The sequence below is a fragment of the Rhamphochromis longiceps genome, linkage group LG1 (assembly GCF_057381845.1).
Source record: "Rhamphochromis longiceps isolate RC_006_pf linkage group LG1, R_longiceps_female_GT1.1, whole genome shotgun sequence".
In the NCBI taxonomy this organism is placed as follows: Eukaryota; Metazoa; Chordata; class Actinopteri; order Cichliformes; family Cichlidae; genus Rhamphochromis; species Rhamphochromis longiceps.
The window spans coordinates 39749872-39769254 of NC_140557.1; the positions used below are offsets into that span (position 1 = coordinate 39749872).

At 41.3% G+C, this 19383-nt stretch overlaps 2 protein-coding genes across 4 annotated transcripts in view; both read left to right on the forward strand.

The window, feature by feature from the left end:
* Positions 1 to 899: 899 nt before the first annotated feature.
* Positions 900 to 3557, forward strand: guca1g (guanylate cyclase activator 1g). The gene is made up of 4 exons (XM_085406892.1): positions 900 to 1094; positions 1177 to 1326; positions 2081 to 2177; positions 3427 to 3557. The coding sequence occupies exons 1-4, from the start codon at positions 900 to 902 to the stop codon at positions 3555 to 3557; spliced, it is 573 nt and encodes a 190-aa protein (XP_085263018.1).
* Positions 3558 to 6248: 2691 nt separating this feature from the next.
* LOC146679195 (uncharacterized) overlaps positions 6249 to 19383 on the forward strand; it is a 38636-nt gene continuing 25501 nt past the window's right edge. For 2 of the 3 annotated variants that reach the window (XM_085408841.1, XM_085408846.1), the window contains exons 1-14: positions 6249 to 6400; positions 8458 to 8516; positions 9210 to 9365; positions 12384 to 12518; positions 12710 to 12823; positions 14026 to 14181; positions 14366 to 14542; positions 14627 to 14749; positions 14833 to 14946; positions 15289 to 15592; positions 15762 to 15877; positions 17227 to 17344; positions 17431 to 17522; positions 17620 to 17770. In XM_085408841.1, the coding sequence (XP_085264967.1) occupies positions 8472 to 8516; positions 9210 to 9365; positions 12384 to 12518; positions 12710 to 12823; positions 14026 to 14181; positions 14366 to 14542; positions 14627 to 14749; positions 14833 to 14946; positions 15289 to 15592; positions 15762 to 15877; positions 17227 to 17344; positions 17431 to 17522; positions 17620 to 17770 (1801 nt within the window). In that variant the 5' untranslated portion in view covers positions 6249 to 6400; positions 8458 to 8471. Of the gene's footprint in view, positions 6401 to 8457; positions 8517 to 9209; positions 9366 to 12383; positions 12519 to 12709; positions 12824 to 14025; positions 14182 to 14365; positions 14543 to 14626; positions 14750 to 14832; positions 14947 to 15288; positions 15593 to 15761; positions 15878 to 17226; positions 17345 to 17430; positions 17523 to 17619; positions 17771 to 19383 lie in introns of those variants that run through there. The other variant, XM_085408852.1, reaches the window with a different exon arrangement.

Genomic DNA, 19383 nt, shown 5'->3' on the forward strand with positions numbered 1-19383 from the left:
CTGGGACACAGAAAACCCTCCACCACAATAAGGTAAGGTAAGAGATAGGGATAGGGTGAGGAGTTTAGCAATCCAGGAGGGGCTCAGAGTAGAGCCGCTGCTCCTCCACATCAAAAGGAGCCAGTTGAGGTGGTCAGGGCATGTGATAAGGATGCCTCCTGGGTGAGCTATTCCAGGCATGTCCCACCAGGAGGAGGCACAGGACATGCTTGAGAGATTATATCTCTTGGCTGGCCTAGGAACGCCTTGGTGTTCCCCCTGGACAAGCTGGACAAAGTGGCTGGGGAGAGGGAGGTCTGGGCTTCTCTGCTTAGGCTGCTGCCCCCGCGACCCGGCCCCAGAGAAGTGGTCAAGAAGAAGATGGATGGATGGATGGATGGGCATTCGAACATTACTTCACCTGTTCAGATTCAGTTACATATGGAAAAGGAGTGGGAAGAAGTGACACTTATTTAACCCCACCCCTTCACCATGAGTTATCTCCCTGCTGTTACAGAATTTCTATTTACAGTTCTTTGAGTGCCATGTTTCTTTCTGCTGCAGCACATATCTAATGACAGACAGGCTGCTAATATCAAAGAGAGCTGGTTTAATTAACCACCTAAGTTACCATTAAGTAGACACCACAGTATTCACTGCTGTTGGCACATTGATGACATGCAATGCCAAACTTTCAGACGTGTTATAACAAGATGTTGCTGATTAAAAGTCAAGAGATTAGCAAATTAAAAGATTAACGTGTCACTAACCTGCCACGCCCTGTCAGGTTAGTGAGAGCGAGGCTAAGCAGCAGTCCAAAGCTCTTCAGTTTGACTGTGCAAGCAGACGCCTTGCAGTCATTTCTGCAGAACTTCCATACAAACACACTTGGGGTTTTTTCCTTCAAGCTGGCAGAGGCCATGGGACAAGAAGAAAGTCACAATGAGGAGATGGACTTGGCAAGGATTCATGAGCTGTGTGTCATTTTCATGAAGGAGTGTCCGAGCGGTGCCCTGCACCTGCATGAGTTCAAGAAGATCTTTGGAGTTCCAAGCAGCTCTGTAGAGGAGTCCCTTTTCATAGAAACAATATTCAACTCGTTCGACACAAACAAGGTAAAAAGACAGAACAATTTGTCTTTGTAAAAATAAATGTACAACTTCACTGTAAATGTACCTTTTTGTTATTTTTAAACAGGATAACACACTGGATTTCCTCGAGTATGTGGCAGCACTTCACTTGATCTTACGAGGTAATCTTGAAGATCGGCTCAAGTGGTCCTTCAAGATGTATGACAGTGATGGAAACGGCAGGCTGGACAGGACGGAGGTGAAACGGCTTGTCAGGGTAAGATAAACTGTGTGATTCAAAGTTTTCTTTTCATTTTGAACAGTATGTTAAGAGTGAAGATTTGTAGAAAAGGAGGATCATCTGTGTGTAATCTGTCTTAACTGTGAGAAGTTACCTGGTTTCATAACACAGATCTTTTCAAGACAGCTTAAAGTACTACTCCTGTGCACCAGATTAGGCCCAGGGGTCATGTAATGCAGCCTCACGGGACATTAGATGAACACATAATGAGGCCATTCTGGGAGGCTGCTGTTGTAATTTACTAGAAGCTTCTAAATTTGGAGACATAAATGCTGGTCATTTATGGTAAAAGAAAACTTTAAACACTTTTTATTGTTTTCTTCTTGAAATAACAAATCTTAGTAATTCTAAGTCATTAGTTTGTTAACTGATGTTAAAACAATCTTATTTGTGAGCAAACAGACCAAGTGTGTATACAGCTAGCCTTTTTTAGTGTTTGTGTGCGTGTGTGTGTGTGTGTGTGTGTGTGTGTGTGTGTGTGTGTGTGTGTGTGTGTGTGTGTGTGTGTGTCAGACCACAACACAATATGCTATCTGCACCTGGATCTTTTTTCAGCTATGCATCATATTTAGCAAATCACAAAGAAACAAAACTTTGGCAGAGTCGACCCTGTCAGAACAGAATAAACTTTCCTGTCAGCATATTGGAGGACAACACACTGTATATTTAGGAGATTAGATCTAAATTGAATGTGAGTGTGCTTGATCATCATTTCATGTGTCTCATGCAGATTCTTTACAAAATCAAACTCCACAAGACTCACATAAGCATGACTCCATCCCAAATCTGTGACCGAATCTTCCAGCTGGTTGACCAGAATAATGATGGTGAGTGTAAACCACTGCACTATGTTGTGAATATGCTGTGATTGTTCTGAATATCTTAGACATGAGACGTAACATGTCTCATGGTCTCATGTCACTGTAGTTTGTTCCTATACTGACTTCATATATGTTCTGTTTTCATTTCAATGCATCCAAAATAGTAAATCACCACAACCTAATACGAGTTTATCGTTAACTACCCACTTTTAGTTTTAAGTATTTAGATGTTCCAGTTGTCTCTTCTAAGGAGGAAGCAGGTGTAGTAAAATATGAATCTAATCATAAACTCTGAGGTGATGGAGTCTTGGAGCTTCTTCTGAGAGCCTCTTTAATCATCTCTGAGTATATCGTCATCACTGGAGCTCTGATACTTGGATTCACTGTGGCAAAAAGAGCAGAGCTTCAATCTTCATGCAGTGGACTGTGTAATATGAATGCATCATTGTGGGCCATATAAAGCAAGGATTTTTAAATGAGCTTTGTTCACTCTGTCACTGTCATAGACAGAATAAAGATCTGATTAAAAAATATGTACATTTCTTTATACTGCCATAATTTATATTAGATATTGAAATCTGAGTATTCAGCTCTAACCTGACAGGACAAACTGTAGGTGACAGACACTGAACATTAGCAACGAGAGAACATGGCTCGCTGATGGATCTGTGGTGGTGACTCAGACAGTAATAGAGTCTGACGTGGATCCACCCTTAATAAGCTTGTTTTTAGTAACTAAAATCTGTTTTTATGTCAGAACATTTTATTGTTTCAGCAGTTGTTGTGAAGTTGTTCTTCTTAACTAGAAATAATTCTGCCATCGTGCACTCTCCTTGCCCTCTTTCAGTTTTTATTCCTGAGCTGTGCACTCATTCTTATAAATTCAAATAAAATACAGATTTTACTTTTTGATTCAACTTCAGATATCATGTCTGCTTCATTTGTCATTAAATAGCAAGGAGGCAGACCGTACCTGGTCATGAAAGTGGTTGTCGGTCAATTGTCCCATTCATTTTGAGCCTTTAAACTGGGGCACTGTTTCTAGAAAAAGCTGTAATTCTTAAACATTTAATGCAAAAAAAAAATAAATAAAATAAGACCCCTTGAATTAAAGCTGCAACTCAGTTACATTTTGATTATTTAATGTAAAATTGCCTGTAATGGTGTAACACTGCAAAAATGTGACTTTTCCCCAAACATCATAGAAGCCGTGGTATAAAGTCAACAGTGTGGATCGTGTTTTTGTGCCCAACAGGTGAGATAACCTTGTTGGAGTTCATGGAGGGAGCTCAGAAGGACGAATGGGTCATGGACCTACTGAAGCTTGATGTCAACGCCACCGGCTGGGTCATTCAGAACTGCGGCAGACTGGAATCAGCCACATGATGTATTTGGAGGCCGACAGAGTGGTGCTATCTACATACCTGAGGTTTAAAAGTTTGCCTTTGTCTCCACGTTCATCTCCCTGAGGCTGTATACTCTTGATTTGGACATTATACATGAACCTCTTCTGTTGGTAGTGTTCAATCATCAGAGTAATGTAATGAAAGATACTTACAGTCATGTGAAAAAGACATTTCTGATAGGACTCTGTAGAGTTATAGAGTCATTGTTAGCCTGCGGGTCTTCTTTTCTTTTTTTTCCCGCCCGCTCATATGTAGTGTTGCTGTGTGCTGTTCTAAAGTGCATTTAAAACACAGGAGAGCATGGTTCCTGCTTCCTATCAGAGAGCAGCACGGCTCCTCCCAAAAACCCTCAGTGTCTATATGCATTTAAAATTGAGGGTAGGGCACCAGCGCCAGAGGTGGGTTGGAATACACCGACCATCCTCTGGATGCTGTAAAATGTGCCCACCCCCAAGGCCCTATGTATGTGTTATGTGAGAGTGTGAGTAATGTGGATGTCTAGGTTGCAGAATAAAATTGAGGCACAGGCGGGTCTTCTTTTCACAGCAATAACTTCAAGGAATTATTCACTGTGTGAATTTATCAATCTATCCATTCTCTGTTGAGGGATTTTGACCAACACTTCTTTACAATAGTGTTGATTGAGGTTTGCAAGTAAATAATTTATGCACAGCAGTTCACTCAGACTGAGGTCTGAATTTTAACTGTGCTGAGTCAAAACTTTGACACCTTCTTTTTTAGCCTTTATGTGCTGGTGTGCTTGGATCCGTGTTCTGTTGTATGACCCAGTTTTAGCCAAGCTTTAGCTCTTGGATAGATGGCCTCACATTTGACACTAGAACACTTTGGAACACAGAGTTTTCCATGACTGCAAGTGATCCAAGCCCAAATCATCACCCCTCCACCACTGTGTGCTTGACAGTTGGTATAGACTGTTTCTGCTGTGCTGTTTCTTCTTCGGTGAGGTATGTTATGGTTAAACTTGTCCACTTTAGTGTCATATATGTAAAGGACATTCTGGAAGTCTTCTAGTTTGTTCAGATGCAACTTTTCCCACCTAAGAGTGCTGCCAGAAAGTCTAAGAACATTATTAAAGAAAAGACAATAACAGATAACAATAACACTGTATTATGTCATGCAGGAGTGTGCCAAAGGAGGCAGCGTAACACTGAATGTGAGCATGACTTTTGTTTCTTTGTTGCACTTGGAATCTTTGTCATGTGTAATAATGTATCCATTTAAACTTATTACAACAACTTCTTTTGCCCTTTTACAGCAAAATAAAACATATTTTGTTCACAGCAAGTTGTATTTCTGCCATTTTATCATTTGGCAAGAGAGACTAAAAGAAACTTTCTGATGAAACCAGGCAATACGGTAAAAAACTAACCAAAACAAGGAGCTGAGAGATACTAAAACTGGTATAATTATCTGTGGATTTGTCACTTTATGTACAAATTACACTACATACTGTACATGTGGGAGGACATAGGACAGGACAGGAGAATATTTTGCACCTGGTGCCATCAAACTATCTATCTATCTATCTATCTATCTATCTATCTATCTATATATATATATATATATATATATATATATATATATATATATATATATATTTTACATCATGTTGCATTTTCTTCGTTTTTCATACTGTACTAGTTACTCACTCAGGTCAGCAGTTTGTACACATGTACACATCTACGCTGTGTACATGTGTGTGTTTGTACTCAATTTGTAACCAATGGTTAATAGCCAAAAGAGTTTTACTGATAAATGCAGAGTTAAGCAGATTAAAAAGGTTGCACACCTCTGTGGTCATTTTTAAAATAGCCAGTTGTATGTAGCATTGGATACGTTACAGCATACTGCCTACATTATATGTATGTTTATATGTAATGTAAACGTATTGTTCTTACTGTTAGTCGCAAAAAAACAAAAAATGATTATTAACAACACGCTCCCTTTAAGGGTTGCCATAGTGGATATCCTGCCAACATATCCTGTCCCTCCTCTTTTGTCATACCAAACCTCTGCATGTTCTTCTTTGCTATATCCATGAATCTTCTCTTTGGTCTTCCTTATTTCTTTTTAACTAGTTGCGCCATCCTTTGTCCAGTATGTCCACTATTACTCCTCTGCACCAAACCACCCTAACCTTACCTCTCTTGCTTTTTCTCCAAACCACGTGAATACCAAGGTTGAGCGGTTGGGGGGGAGAAAGGCAAGGTGATGACAATTTGAATTTTGTTGTTTTGATTTCTTGAAATACAGAAAGAAATCTGTTGAAATACTTAGAGAAAGCAAAGAGTCATTTTAGTTTTTATCGTTTAAAAAAGGAGAAAAAAAGAAATATCAGATTGAAAGTGGTGCTTGATAAAACTATTGTGGTGACACACTGTTTGCCAACAAAATTAGGGTTCAGCAAAGGGCCGTTTAAACGAAAGCGGAAATGGTATGACGATTATTCTCTTGGTCGCTGGTTTCTCTTTGATAAGGATTGGAGAGTACAGCATGCCTATTCCAGTGTTTAAATTTAAATGTTTAGCTAATGGAAGACTTAACTCCTTTATTGTGGACAAATACATTATTTTTATATGCAATGTGTAACTCGTTAATAATTATACACAGATGGGTACCCTCCGGACTCCCACAAAGATAACAGAAATGCGCATGCGCATTGTCATCCCAATTGTCTATTGACAAACGTGAGCAATCTGTCCCGTTTCACTTTAGTCGTCAAGAAGAATAAAAATGTAATATTGCAGGATTTGTTTAACGTGGCGATCTTTGAAGTGGATTCTTCATGACTTTGTGAACCCGGTGAGCTGTTGAAAGTAATGTTTTACCGGGTATAAGACGCATGACATAGCGAATTTCTCGTGCGGCCAAGATGAAATTCAGAGCTAACTATGTTAGCATGTAGCTGCATAGCTGACAAGATTAAGTTAGCTGGTTGGATTAGCGTTAGCTATAACTGGTCATTTAAAAAAAAAACCCGACCGACCTGCACGGGGCAGCCCCTAAAGACCTGCTGCTGAACGAAGTGCGAAGCGTTATGAGGTCGGATGACTTGTGGTACGGGACGGTCAGTTGTAAGAATTGCTGATCCCGGTTGCTAACTCAAGCTCGGCTAATGTCGAGCAAACGTTAGAGACGCTACATTTCTTATTTTTCCTCCTGTAACATGGCGATTCTATTATGAATTTAGTGTGTGTATAATTACCATATAAACGCGAGCTTGTGTTTCAACAATGTTTGCCTGCAGTAGCTTAAACCGTGCTCCTAATTTCCATATATTAGGCACACTAGGAGGATTTAAGGATAAAATACCACACATTCCCAGTCTGACCGGGAATGATTCTGCGTTATAGACTTCATGCAGACTTCAGTTGTTCTTCTTGCTTGTGGCTCATTGTTGCTTGAAACTTGTGTTTGTAGGTATAATTCGCAGAAACCTAAAAAAGTCCTGAAATTCATGAAAAGCTACACTGTGGCATGAATCGGAAAACCAGTTTGACCTGATATTTCCACCTTGCGTCACGTGGGTTGGACGGTTCAGCGAGCTGAATGAATTTGGCTGATCATGCACCCTGTTGGTGCCCTATGTGAAGCACAGGGCCTCGAGTCGTGGTCAGTTTAAGCCTACATTTAGTCTTGCAGTGGTTTGAGTGGAAGATCAACACCTGTCGGTCTGGGTTTAAGGAAGGACATGCCTTTTGTTGCTCCAAATCAGCTGATGGCCTTTTGGAAAGTTAGAAAGTCTTTACAGTTATATTTAAATCTATCCTTGGTCACCATCCAAACAGCCCCTTGTCTGACTTGGCATAGCTTTATCCTGTTAGCTCAGGTGACCTGAAAACCTTCCTGCACTCCTCAGTCAATCTGATATTCTAGAGTGCTAGTAAATATTTTAAGAGCGGACATTGCGAGCACAGTCTTGTGTTGCCTGTAATGCTGTGACCGCTGACCTTCTAATTCATTTACATTATTATAGGCTTTTGTTGTCAATTATAAACATTTTTTTAGAGAACTTTAGGCTCAGATTAAATGGCGTTTCTGACATAAAGCCCGTTTCATAAGGGCAACCATCTCCACACCCTAGGCAGCAGCTGACTCACTTGCATCACCACAAGGCTTTAATAGTTCTTCTAAAGGTTTACTTGGTGAAATCTTATGACTTGTACTTCTTCCACGTAGTCCTTCCTGAACAAAGGCTGACTTTGAGTCACCCTGGCTCATCCTGAACTAAACAAAAGTGAGTCTGAAGAGGCAAAAGTGCACCACTGTAAGAGAGGTGACGAGTGAATGCAAAGAAATGGTTTTATCCTCATTAGACTGTTTTGTTTTGAGAGTTGTTGGATGCCAAAATCCTTGCTGATATGAAAGAAATGAGATAATTAGCCCAGCATATTGCTTTGGATGATTCACAGTTCCATCTAAGCATTATTTAGCTTCTGCTGAGCCTTAATGCAGGCCCTCATTTTATCCTATCTGAAACAAGATATACTGCTCCTTCCCGTTCACCCCTTCTTCTTCTACTCTTTGTAAACAGAAGTTTGAACAGCAGGTGGGTGGGGCTTTTAGGCTCACCATCAGAGCGGTGTGCCCGAGGTGACCATGGTACAAATATCTGTTCATTGCCGTTATACAGAACCAAGATAAAAAACCAAAACAAAACTGCCTCTTGGGAGTATTTGTACTTACACTGAGCAAATTGTTGAATAGCAGTGAAAAAAGATGGGATGGGATGTAGAGGTGTGTGCCGTAAGATGTGATGAATAATACATGCAGATTTTCTTCTTGTAACACACTGAAGAGAACTGAAAGAGGACACATTGTTACTCTGTGAATATTTACTTTTTGTGTTGATGTTTCAGGTCCAAGAGTAACCATGCTTAAATGGTTTTCTGGTGAAGAGGGAGAGCCCGGCTCTGGAGTAAGTACACATGTGCTCGTTTCCCATTCCTCGAAGGCTCAGTAATCACTGATTGTCACCGATAACAAACTATATTCTGAAAGATTACACAAGCATTAAGCCCTTAAAGTGCTAGACTTTGGCACACTGGAACACTGGACTGTTTCCAGATTTTGCCTCCATCACCTTTTCAAAACCACAGCTGCTACAGAGTAACCTTTCTATGTACCTGACAGCATTTTTCACACTGTGATGAATCATTTCATGTCATTTCACGTGGTGTCATTATTATATAAAAGGCATTAAATTAGCTGAAAGGAAACCTGGTGTAAGCTATGCAGTGGGACTGCTGGCTTTGACTTGGCTGCCTGTGAGGGCGCGGAGTCACTGTTAAAGCTTAAAGCTCCTCACATCTGGATCCTCTTTGCTTTATAGCTCATATGTTGACATTCGGATTAGTTCTGACTAACTGATGTAATCAGTGTCAATTTGCAAATCATATTGTACATTTTCTGCACTCTATTATAATATTACAGTACTATTACTGCATTATCATTCTAATACTTCTCACTCATATATATGTTCAGTCTCTGCATACTCTACACAGTTTCTAAACAAAGCAGCATTTTGTGTTGCAAATAAACATGAGGGCACTCACTGCAACATTATCAGTGTTCCTTTCACTGACTCACCACCTCGTCCGTCTCTTCTCAGGGCTCGGGCTCTCCACCCAGCCATGCTGGTGGCGGAGAGATTCCTGTGGAAGAAATGGCAGAGAGGCTGACCCAGACTGAGCAGCTTGTCACTCAGCTGAAGGAGATGATTCGTGAAAAAGATGCAGCTCTTTGCTCCAAAGATGACCAGCTGAAGGTGGGGACAATTTCTTCTACAATATTAGTCCAATAAAGAGCTGTGCATCTGGTAGGACAGTGTTGTCCAGTTGTGCCAAACTGGGATCATATTTCTCTGATTAAACCATGAAAAACATGTGCTAGCTTTTGTTATCATACAGTCAGGTCCATTAGTATTTTGATAATTATATATTTCTTGAAATTTTGCCTAACATCATCAGAGTGGAATTTAAATTAAACCATCAATATATGATTGGAGTGCAAACTTTCAGCTTTATTCAAGGGTTTAACAAAAGTATTGCATTACTGTAGCAGTTATAGCTATTTAGTTATTTTTATACACAGATACATAGATACATACATCCTCCATTTCACAGGTTTAAAAGTAATTGGACAATCTTATAAAATTTTTAATGCAAGGATTGCTTTTAATAGTTGGATTCACTCTGCCCAAGACCGAGTTACTGGGTTCCCAACCTGTTAGGCAGGCCTCAGCCTGTGGTGCCTGGATGAATATAGCCTAACCCCCTTGAACTTGTGCGTGAGGTTTAGCAATACCAGCTAGATATAGTTGGGGTCTCCCCAGCACATGGCTTGGAAACAGTCTTTCGGACGAGAGAGTCATTTCCTTACGTATTCAGGTCAGAGAACGGATCCTGACTGTCCTTTATGCTTATGCACCGAATTACACTGTTAGACAGTTGGGTGAAGAGAGGAGCTGAACTGTCGCCTGTTCACCACCTGGGGGTGATTTGGCAGAAGGTGCTGAAAAGGCTAGACACACCCAAACACATAGTGAGGGTGTACTGGGAGTAGAGCAGGGCGATATGACCAAAAATATTTATCACGATATACATTTGAAAACGATATAACTGACGATATAACTGACACTAGACAAAATACTTTATGACTCCACAACTTTATTAGTGCAAAAAACCCCATCAATGTATTTTCACTTAAACAAGCAGCTGTTTTTTTTATGTCCATTAAAGTTATATAAAAATGTAACAGTGCAAATTCCTCGCTGACAGTTTAACCAAAAGGCATTTCCAGTGGAAACTGGCCGACATATCCTCAGCATAACCATGTATAATATCCACAACACTTAAAAAGAGGTTATACACACACAATACGGTAATATCATGTTGAGGTGCAGTACGTCTACGCCTACGATAGCCGTAATGCTCCAACAATCCATCGAGCGCTGCGGCTTCGTAGCTCAGCAAAGTCGTACTGAAACATTTGACAGATTTTCGAGCGCCGTGTACATAAAATCGTTTCGAGGTCAGTAAACACAACCAGAGTTCATACATAAGGCGCACGGGATTATAAGGGGCTCTGTCGACTTTCAGAAAAATCAAAGGATGATTTTAAGTGTGCCGTATTTTCCATACAACACGGTAATAACGACGGCCCGCTAGCATGCGCTACCAAAAATAGTGCTTTGTTGTGTATCTGACGGACGAAAGCTAAACCAGTTCCACTTTCACCCTTCTCATTCTCTGTCGCCGCCATGCTCTTTCCGCCATGTGTAAACAAAGGCATGTGCGTTTTACCCATATTCTATCGCGGTATTTCATTTTCTTATCGTTGCCCAACGTTATACCAGTATTACCGTGAACGGTATGATATGGCCCAGCCCTAGCTGGGAGCATGTTGCAGTGGCCTGGGTCCACATGAAGTTTAATTCCCACCTCCAGCAGAACTTTGACATCATTCTGAAGAAGGCTGGGCAGACAGGTGCCTGCTCAAATCTGCTGCTGCAAGGTAAGTGTGAAGCGTAGAGCTGCTATTCCTCTATATTGAGAGGTGGTTTGGGCATCTGACCTGATGCTTTCTGGGTGAGGTGTTTTGTACATGTTCTACTTGGAGGAGGCCCTCAGGTCAACCCCGTACACAGTGGAGAGATTCTCAGCCGGCCTGAAAAAGTCTGTGTTCCTCTGGATAGGCTAGTGGACATGTCTGGGCTTTGATGGATTGGCTGAATGTACCAGTTTATCGATTTAGTTTTTGCTTTCTCTTATTGAATCTTTACAATACAAGTTCAACCTTAGTGCTCAGTTCACTCAATTTCATATCTTTTATCTACTTACTTTCTCGTGGAATGATGAGGGAACAGATGTCTGTAAATCCTAAACTGTTGATACAAGACTTTGGTTAAACACCTCGAGTTGAAGCTGAAAATCTTGAGTTTCATCTTGGTTGTTTGATTAAAAATCCCCTGTGCACACAGAGGCAAATTTGCCATTGTCCAAACACTCAACTGTAACTGTATTAGAATCAGATTAGAAGCAAATTCTGAATGAATGTTTGCAAATTCCACCTCTAAAGGTACAATTGTTAGTTTTAAATAGAGACTGACACGTGCTATTTATAAATGGTGGCCTCAGCTGGGCTGTCAGTGTGTTCTTGAGTAGCGTGCAGATATAGCTAAAAATGTAAACATTGTTCAGTTTTTGATAGAAAATCAAGCAAAAAAAGGGGATGTGGGTACACAGATGGATACATTTTTCAAAGATTAAGTCTATGAGTAAGTTTTTCCAGTGTGCAGGACTCTGCATGGTGTTCCTTGATTTATAAGGACTGTGCTTAAATTATTCAATCCTATGAGTCATCACATAGATTGGGAAATGGAATATTGAGGCAGGCACAATTGGTCAAAACTGTTTTTAAAGCTGCTCTCTGACTTGGATCTTTCAGTGAGAAACATCAACTGTGTTAAATATTAAACAGTCAAGCCTTTCAATCCACAGTAAAGACAGGAATGTGTTTGATTTAGCAACCGCGCTACAGGAGAGTGCAAGCATTTCCTGCATTGTAAACCTTTGCTGTGCTTCCACACACACACACACACACACACACACACACACACACACACACACACACACACACACACACACACACACACACACACACATCTAAAGCTGCCAAAGTTCACTTTTTATTAACGTGTCCTAAAATATTACAGTTAAACCATCTGGTCTGATGACGTAACGAAGCACTAAACTGGAGTTAAAGTTCTTCTTTGTGTTTTCAGGCTGAGAAGGAGGCCTGTGAAGCCAAACTGTCCAAACTGCGTCTGCAGAACAAGGCCAAGGTGACGTCTCTGACGGCACAGCTCGAGGAGCTGAAGAAGCAGCAGGGGCCGAGCACACCAACACACGGCAAAAAGGTGGAGATGTGCACACACATCCAGAACTGAAGGGTTAAACGTAGAAATGAATAAATACTAAACGTTTTCCAGCGATTCAGTGCACCATTGGCTTTATAAGCTCAGACACAGTCATGCTATGTGGATCCCATTTGAATCATGTTTCTGCTCTGTTTCCATTGGGGTTGTTAAAGTGCTTTCTTCATGTTTAGGGTTCATCAGAAGGAGGAGAGCAAGCCAGTCGAGGCAAGATTGTCCTGCTGAAGAAGAAGGTTGATGAACTAGAACAGCAGCTTGGACAAAGAGATGTGGAACTGGAAACCAAAGTAAAGCATACTTTGATTCTGATGCCTACCAGATAAAGGGAAATGAGATATTTCCCACTGATGTTACTTGGAGTATTGTTGGAACACACATATGTGCTAGTCTTGGCCTAACTAGCCTTACCCTGTGTCCCCACCACGTCCACTTAATTATTTGAAGTTATTTTTTTATAATTACATTTATCTTTCTTAATTTGAATTATAATCACAACAGAAGAACAGCAACGGCAGCTAATTTCAGCAGAGAACAAAGAAATGGCCGCAGGAAACGCAGCTCGTATCGACAGAGATGAATCCAGTACATTTATGGAAAAATGAATCCAGTTTACTCTACTTTTCCTGGCTCCATATTTTTTTCTTCATTTCTTCTTGTAGTTACAGAATAATCATCCTCTCCATGAATATGCGCACCCACAATGGTGCCACTGAGCAAATGGATGTATTCATTTCTTTTTCTGTTGTGACATATCCTGAGGTGTACGTAGGGCTGTGCGATATGACCAAAACCTCATATCCCGATATAAGAATTCTATCGTCCGATAACGATATAAATCACAAAAATGTAACATTTTCTGTCAATTCTGTGAATCTCGACTTGCGTGAAGTGTTTCCAGCTGCGCGTCATGTAGCTGGAGTCGAGTGTTTTAACCGATGCATGAAACGATACATTTTTAGATATAAGTTGTAACGGCCGCCGTTTTCTTTGTGAGTATTTATTACACGGCGTGCTGCGGGGAAAAGCCCGTTCTAATGTTTGAGTCTAAGGTTTATTTTTTAGCACCTGGCGGCTCTTTGTTTACTTCTCATCCGTAAATAATCTGCTCTTTCACGTGACTCAGTTTAAGTCTCAACAGGATCTTGAGCTTTATTCTGAAAGGTTTATGTGGAACATAAACAAGCGGACACGCGGTGGTTTTACCGTCGTTGTTGCTAACGACAACGCATAAAAACAAACGCTTGTCCGTCCGTAGTGTGGTGATATTAAATATAAGAGAAAGAGAGAACTTTACTACAGAGTGACATCAGAACCATGAAGAAATATTACCGTAAACAGTTTATTTTGCGACACCACGAAACAAACGATAGCGTAAAATCAAACGACAGACGTTTTTATATCGTCATCCGATATATATCGTTATATCGAACAGCCCTAGGTGTACGCTTACACTTTGAAATCTAATTTTTCTGACCAATACTTTGTGTAGATGAAGGAGTTGGAGTCTCAGCGGCAGCGTGGTGAAGAAATGGACGCTATGCTGACAGAGAAGGACAAGAAACTGGCAGAAAAAGAGGCCTACATTGTCCACCTGCAAACAGCGCTGGCTGGAGATCAGCCCATCACACCTGCACCACCACAGAAGGTCATAAATGCTTTGAGCATGTAGAATCATCTCACTGCTTTTTTCTAAATATTGCACGTGTTAATAATAGGCAGACAAAGTTAGAAAAGTAGAAGAAAATGGATTACAGCTGAGTCACAACAGGCGATGTCTTGCATTTTCTCAGAGATGTGGTCACTGTCACTCATGTGTTCTGTCCCCCCAGGCTGAGGACGGCGGGGCGATGCAGGAGCTGCAGTTGCTGGTACAGAGCTTGACTAAGAAAGTGGGGGAAGCAGAGGAGCGCTACAGTTTGCTGCAGGAGCAGACAGACAGCCTCAAAGACCTGCTGGCTACAGAGAAGGAGCAGTACAGCCAAAAGGAGAGCATGTACAAGCAGAATGTAGGTTTTCAAAGAGGACAATACAGCTTCTTTTGTAGAATTTAGCTGTCTCGGGTTCACAATGAGTCGTGTGCTTGTTTATAGATCCAGACATTCAAAGACATCATCATTCAGAAGGACAGCCAGCTGATGGAGATCAACCAGATGCATGAACAGGAGCTCTTCAAGCTAGCAGCCAAGTCAGATGCCAGTGCAGACTTGGAGCAGGTAACACAGACAGTCAGGAGTTCATGCAACTAAAAGAAGTTGGAATTTTTGTGTTGTTTGTGAATCTGTGCTTTCCTTTTCAGCTTCTGAAGGCTCTAAAACAGAAGCTTCATGAGAAAGAGGAAGTGCTGCTGGGTAAAACTCAGGTCATTGATGTTCTCCAGGGAGAGGTGGACGGGAGAGATCAGCAGATAAAGGTTAGCAGACTCGCCGCTCCTGTTTGCGTCTCAATAAAGACGTTGGTGTTTTTCCTTGTTTTCTGTCAAAAAGATCAATTTCCATATTTAATAAATATCTTTGAGCTTAAACGCAGCTTCAGACTGTTGTAAACACTCGTTTTCAGACCAGAGAAGAAATATCCCTAATGTTGCTTACATGTAGCGAGCTCAGGGGGAGGGGCTAAAACAGCTTGTTTCAGACAGACACTTTTCATTCAGCCTATAGAACATTCTCTATTGTTGTTTCGTAGACATTCTTCAACCTCTCTTGAAATAATGACACCTTGAAACTTATGTGGAACAAATACTTTGTCCACGCAGGAACTCTCAGAGCGGCTGCAGAGGCTACAAGTTGAGCGAGAGAGCCTTGAATCCAAAATGGAGGCAGAGAAGCATGTGATGCGAGCACAACTCCGTGACCTGATGGAGAAGCAGCAGGCAGAGGTGCAGCGAATGACCGAGCAGCATCAAGCACAGCTGGATCAAACCCAACAGGATCTCATGAGGCAGCTGGAGGACCTGAGGAGAGCCCAGGCAGCAGCACCACCTGCCAGTCAGGAGGCATCAGGAAGTGGAAATGTGCTCACAGATTCAGCTTCCATCCAGAGGATAGCTGAGCTGGAAGGTTGGTTCTTCATTTTGATGATTTATCTGAACTCCTTCAGAGGTCAGTTTGTGTCGTTTTCCCATGTACATCCTGGGAATTTTTAGTTTGTTCACAAAATGCAGCAGAACATGAGGACATTTTCAAATTCTTTCAGTGCTTCAAACCTTTTCTTTTGTTATTTTTGCAGCACAAGCAAAGCAGAAAACAGATGAAGCCAGCAGATCAGAGGCCAAGTTCCTAAAAATGAAAGCTTGGTCTAAAAGTCGAATCAGACAGCTGGAGGAGGAACTGAAGAGAAGCCAGGTGAGGGTTTCAAGTTGTCCAAGTCGGATGAACAAAGCATTTTGTGCTTTTGTGCTGTGCTTATGGCAAAGATCCCAAATTCACTGCCAGTGCAGTAAAAGGGGAAAAAAAAACCCAGTGGAAGACCGTCATGGCGTGACCTTCACAGAACAAGAAAAGTGAGGTCAGGCTGTATTGAATAAAGATGTCCAGATATCAGGTTTCAGGCTTGTACAACTCTGTTTTGGTCAAACATACATGAAACATAAAGACATAAGGGCTGTTCAAAACGTTTGCACAGCACTGCTGAAGAAAATAACTCCTGCAGTCAAGAGAAGCCACTAATTGTTGAGCTATGAATGATAAAACCAGCAGTTATTCAAGTATAAATGTTACAATTGTATGCAATCTTTATCAATAAAACATAGAAATGTAGATGTTTATGGTGTACTATACTACAGCGCTCCCTCGTTTAGCGCGGGAGTTACGTTCTAAAAATAACCCGCGACAGGTAAAATACGCAAAGTAGCCAACTTTATGTTTTTTACAATTATTATAGCTGTTTTAAACCCCTCACTACACACTTTATACGCTTTTCTCAGACAGGCATGAACATTTTCACACTTTTCTCTCTTGTTTAAACACAAACTTCAAACTTTCATAGAAAAATAAGTCCAGTGTTATAGAACGAAACCAACAGCAGCTGCCTTTGACGGTCCAAAGCGTTTCGTCGAGATTGTTTTTGTTGGGGAGAAAACTTACAAACAAAAAGTCCAGCACTTCAGAGCCACACTGCTGGCGATCAGAGATTTATGTAGATTTGACAAACTGAACGCGTTCTGTAAAGTACAGGAGACACAGCACGGAGGAGAGTGATTGACAGTGGTCTACAGCCAATCAGGACGCAGAACATAAAGCGCTGTAAAAAATAAATAAATAAATAAATTAAAAACCATGGAAAATTGCACAAAAAAATCCGGGAAACAGCGAAGCCGCGACAGGAGAACCAGCGAGGGACCACTGTTTGTAGATTTAGAGTTCATTTCACAGTGTTAAATCATGTAACACTGTGTCTTACAGGATATGACACTGTTCTGAGTTGTAGGGAGAGAGATCGCTTTCTCTTTGGCGTTGTTAAAACGATACCTGTTTTTAGATTTGACCTCGTTACTGCTCGCGCTGCTCGTCATGACCATAAAGCTGATGCAGCATCCGTCACGTTATCCGTTTTCCTTTTATATCAGCCGATCGTCTGCAGGACGCCGTTTTCAGTTTGTTATCCAGAGTGAAAATCGAAAACGCGTCAAAATGCTGAAAGTCCTTTGGTAAGCAAAGCTGCCAAGTAAACAGACACGTTTGACTCTATTTAGGCTGGAGTTGCTCCCCCAGACCTGACTGCCCTGCGGAGTCGCATCACTGCACTCGAGGAGGAGAGAGAAGAAAACCTCTGGAAGGTGGAGCAATACGAGGAGGTTAAAGCAAAAAACGGTAATAAAATTAAACTTTCTGGAAAATGCTTTAGGGAAATCCTCAGTTCAAAAATGAACATTATTTTTGTTCGATGTTATCGTTAGAAATGCTGGAGGCAAAGTTGGTGGTGTATGAGGAGCAACAGAGGACACTACAGGCAGACTTGGAGCAGTTCACCAAGAGGGCTGCCTCTCAGGTCCAGCACCCAAACGCTTTCTTAAACCTGCTGCTTTTGTTTTACATTTAATACTCACGGATGGTCTCTTATCCCTTTTTGCACCTGCTGAACGTAGGCAAGTGAATCAGGCAGCGCTGATGACACTCAGAGCCAGGTGCTGGAGTGGCAGGAGATGGTAGCTGAGGTGGTCAGTGCCAGAGACCGGGCCAGGGAGGAGAAGGCTGCCTTGTCCCTCCGTATCAGCCACATGGAGGAGGAAAGAGAGGGTAAGACTTTTACTGGAGGATGAGTCAAACTCATTTAGATCAAACTAGCTAATGATGGTGGGATCAGTTATAGCTAGGAGGTAGAAGCAGGGTGAACATCAGAGTCACAGTTAATCTGCTCATAAATCCTCAGCCAGTGTGAAATAACGACACACGTCTGCTGACATTCATATATGTGAGGAACCTAAAAACAAAACTTTTTCATAAATGCAAGAAAAGACTCGCAGTACTTAATACGACAGTAGTAAAACCTGTTCTTTAATACTTTAAAGTTGTTCTGTATTTCTGTTCCTCAAAATTCGACTTTAATTATTTAGTCATTCTTAAACCCGTTAGTATATCAGAGTACACATCCTCTGTTAGCATCTAAAAAGGAACTTAGTGTTACTATAAAACACAAACTCTGATGTCTACATTTTTGGCATTTTGTTTGTTAACACAAATGTGGATCACGGGGTTCTGTCAGAGTCAAGTTACCTTAGTGGTAGCTGTGGTTTTGGGGAAACTTTAGTTCAGTTCAGATGCAGCGACCCACAGTCTCCATTTCCACTTGGGTCGAAAGTGCAGACTTAGAACCATACACCAGTTTTTAAATTGTGGTGATAGGGCACGTAAAACCAGAGTTAAGATAAAAACTACAGTGGTGTTTACTGTGGGAAAGAACGGTAAAAATGTCATTTTCTAAGGAGAGCGCTAGCAAACACTCTCTGCTTGCGAGCAAAATTAAAAAAAAAAAAAAGTAAAAACACCCCTTTTCTATTGGTGTTAAAGTGTACCATGTTGACCAATCAAAAAACTTATATGGCAACATGTGGCACTTGGTTGTTTAGGAAGAGGGGGAAGTTTTAGGAGAGAGAGCGAGTTTTCACATGTGAGAGATTTGTGATGTTTAGCGTGTTCGGAGGCTATAGTTAGTGTGTACTTAGTGTGTAGTGTAGTCGTTGTTTTGTTTTGTGTGTCAGTTCTACTAGTGAATGTCACAGTTGCTCCAAAAAAGCCTCCAAAGGTAGATTGCTGAAAAGAATGATGCCAAACAGGCAAGATAAACCGTGTTTAAAGGTGAAATATAGACGTAAAATCAAAAGTAGTCAAAAACAGCCAGTTATACCCTGGACCCCAGAGGGTTAATGTTTGATCAACTCTGAGTCAACTTCAGTCTGGAGAGGACTGGACTAATTGGAATTATTTCAAATATATTTCACACACTTTGTTTTTCTCATAGAGCTAGCTTGTTTTACCATTTTCGTCATGTGTTGTTTGACTGAACAGTACTTTGTTTTCTTCATTTTTCCCCATCCTCACTGTTGTCATTGGCGAGATTTGGTTTACTCTGTGCTGCCTCCCATCTCATGGACCTCCACCCCCTCCCCACTCTCCCTGTCCAGCCCCTGCTCCAGGGATGGGAGCAGCCACCCAGAACAGTTTCCCATCAGTTTTGTGCATGCAGGCTCCTCCAAACCTCCAGTGCAGCTCGTGTACACTGTACTGCCTGGAGTTTCCCTGAATTTTGCATTTGCTGGTGGAAACGACAGGCAGTACAGTGTCATGCTGCACGTTCGAGTCTGCTGTTTAGTTTAGTCTCTTCCTTTCTCTGTCCCGTGTTGTTCTTTTCC

What these genes read in the sequence shown, in the direction of transcription:
- guca1g (XM_085406892.1), top strand. Translation starts at nt 900, where the DNA reads ATGGGACAAGAAGAAAGTCACAATGAGGAGATGGACTTGGCAAGGATT. An exon ending in ACTCGTTCGACACAAACAAG is followed by an intron (nt 1,095 to 1,176) that starts GTAAAAAGACAG and finishes ATTTTTAAACAG; the next exon opens with GATAACACACTGGATTTCCT. An exon ending in GGTTGACCAGAATAATGATG is followed by an intron (nt 2,178 to 3,426) that starts GTGAGTGTAAAC and finishes TGTGCCCAACAG; the next exon opens with GTGAGATAACCTTGTTGGAG.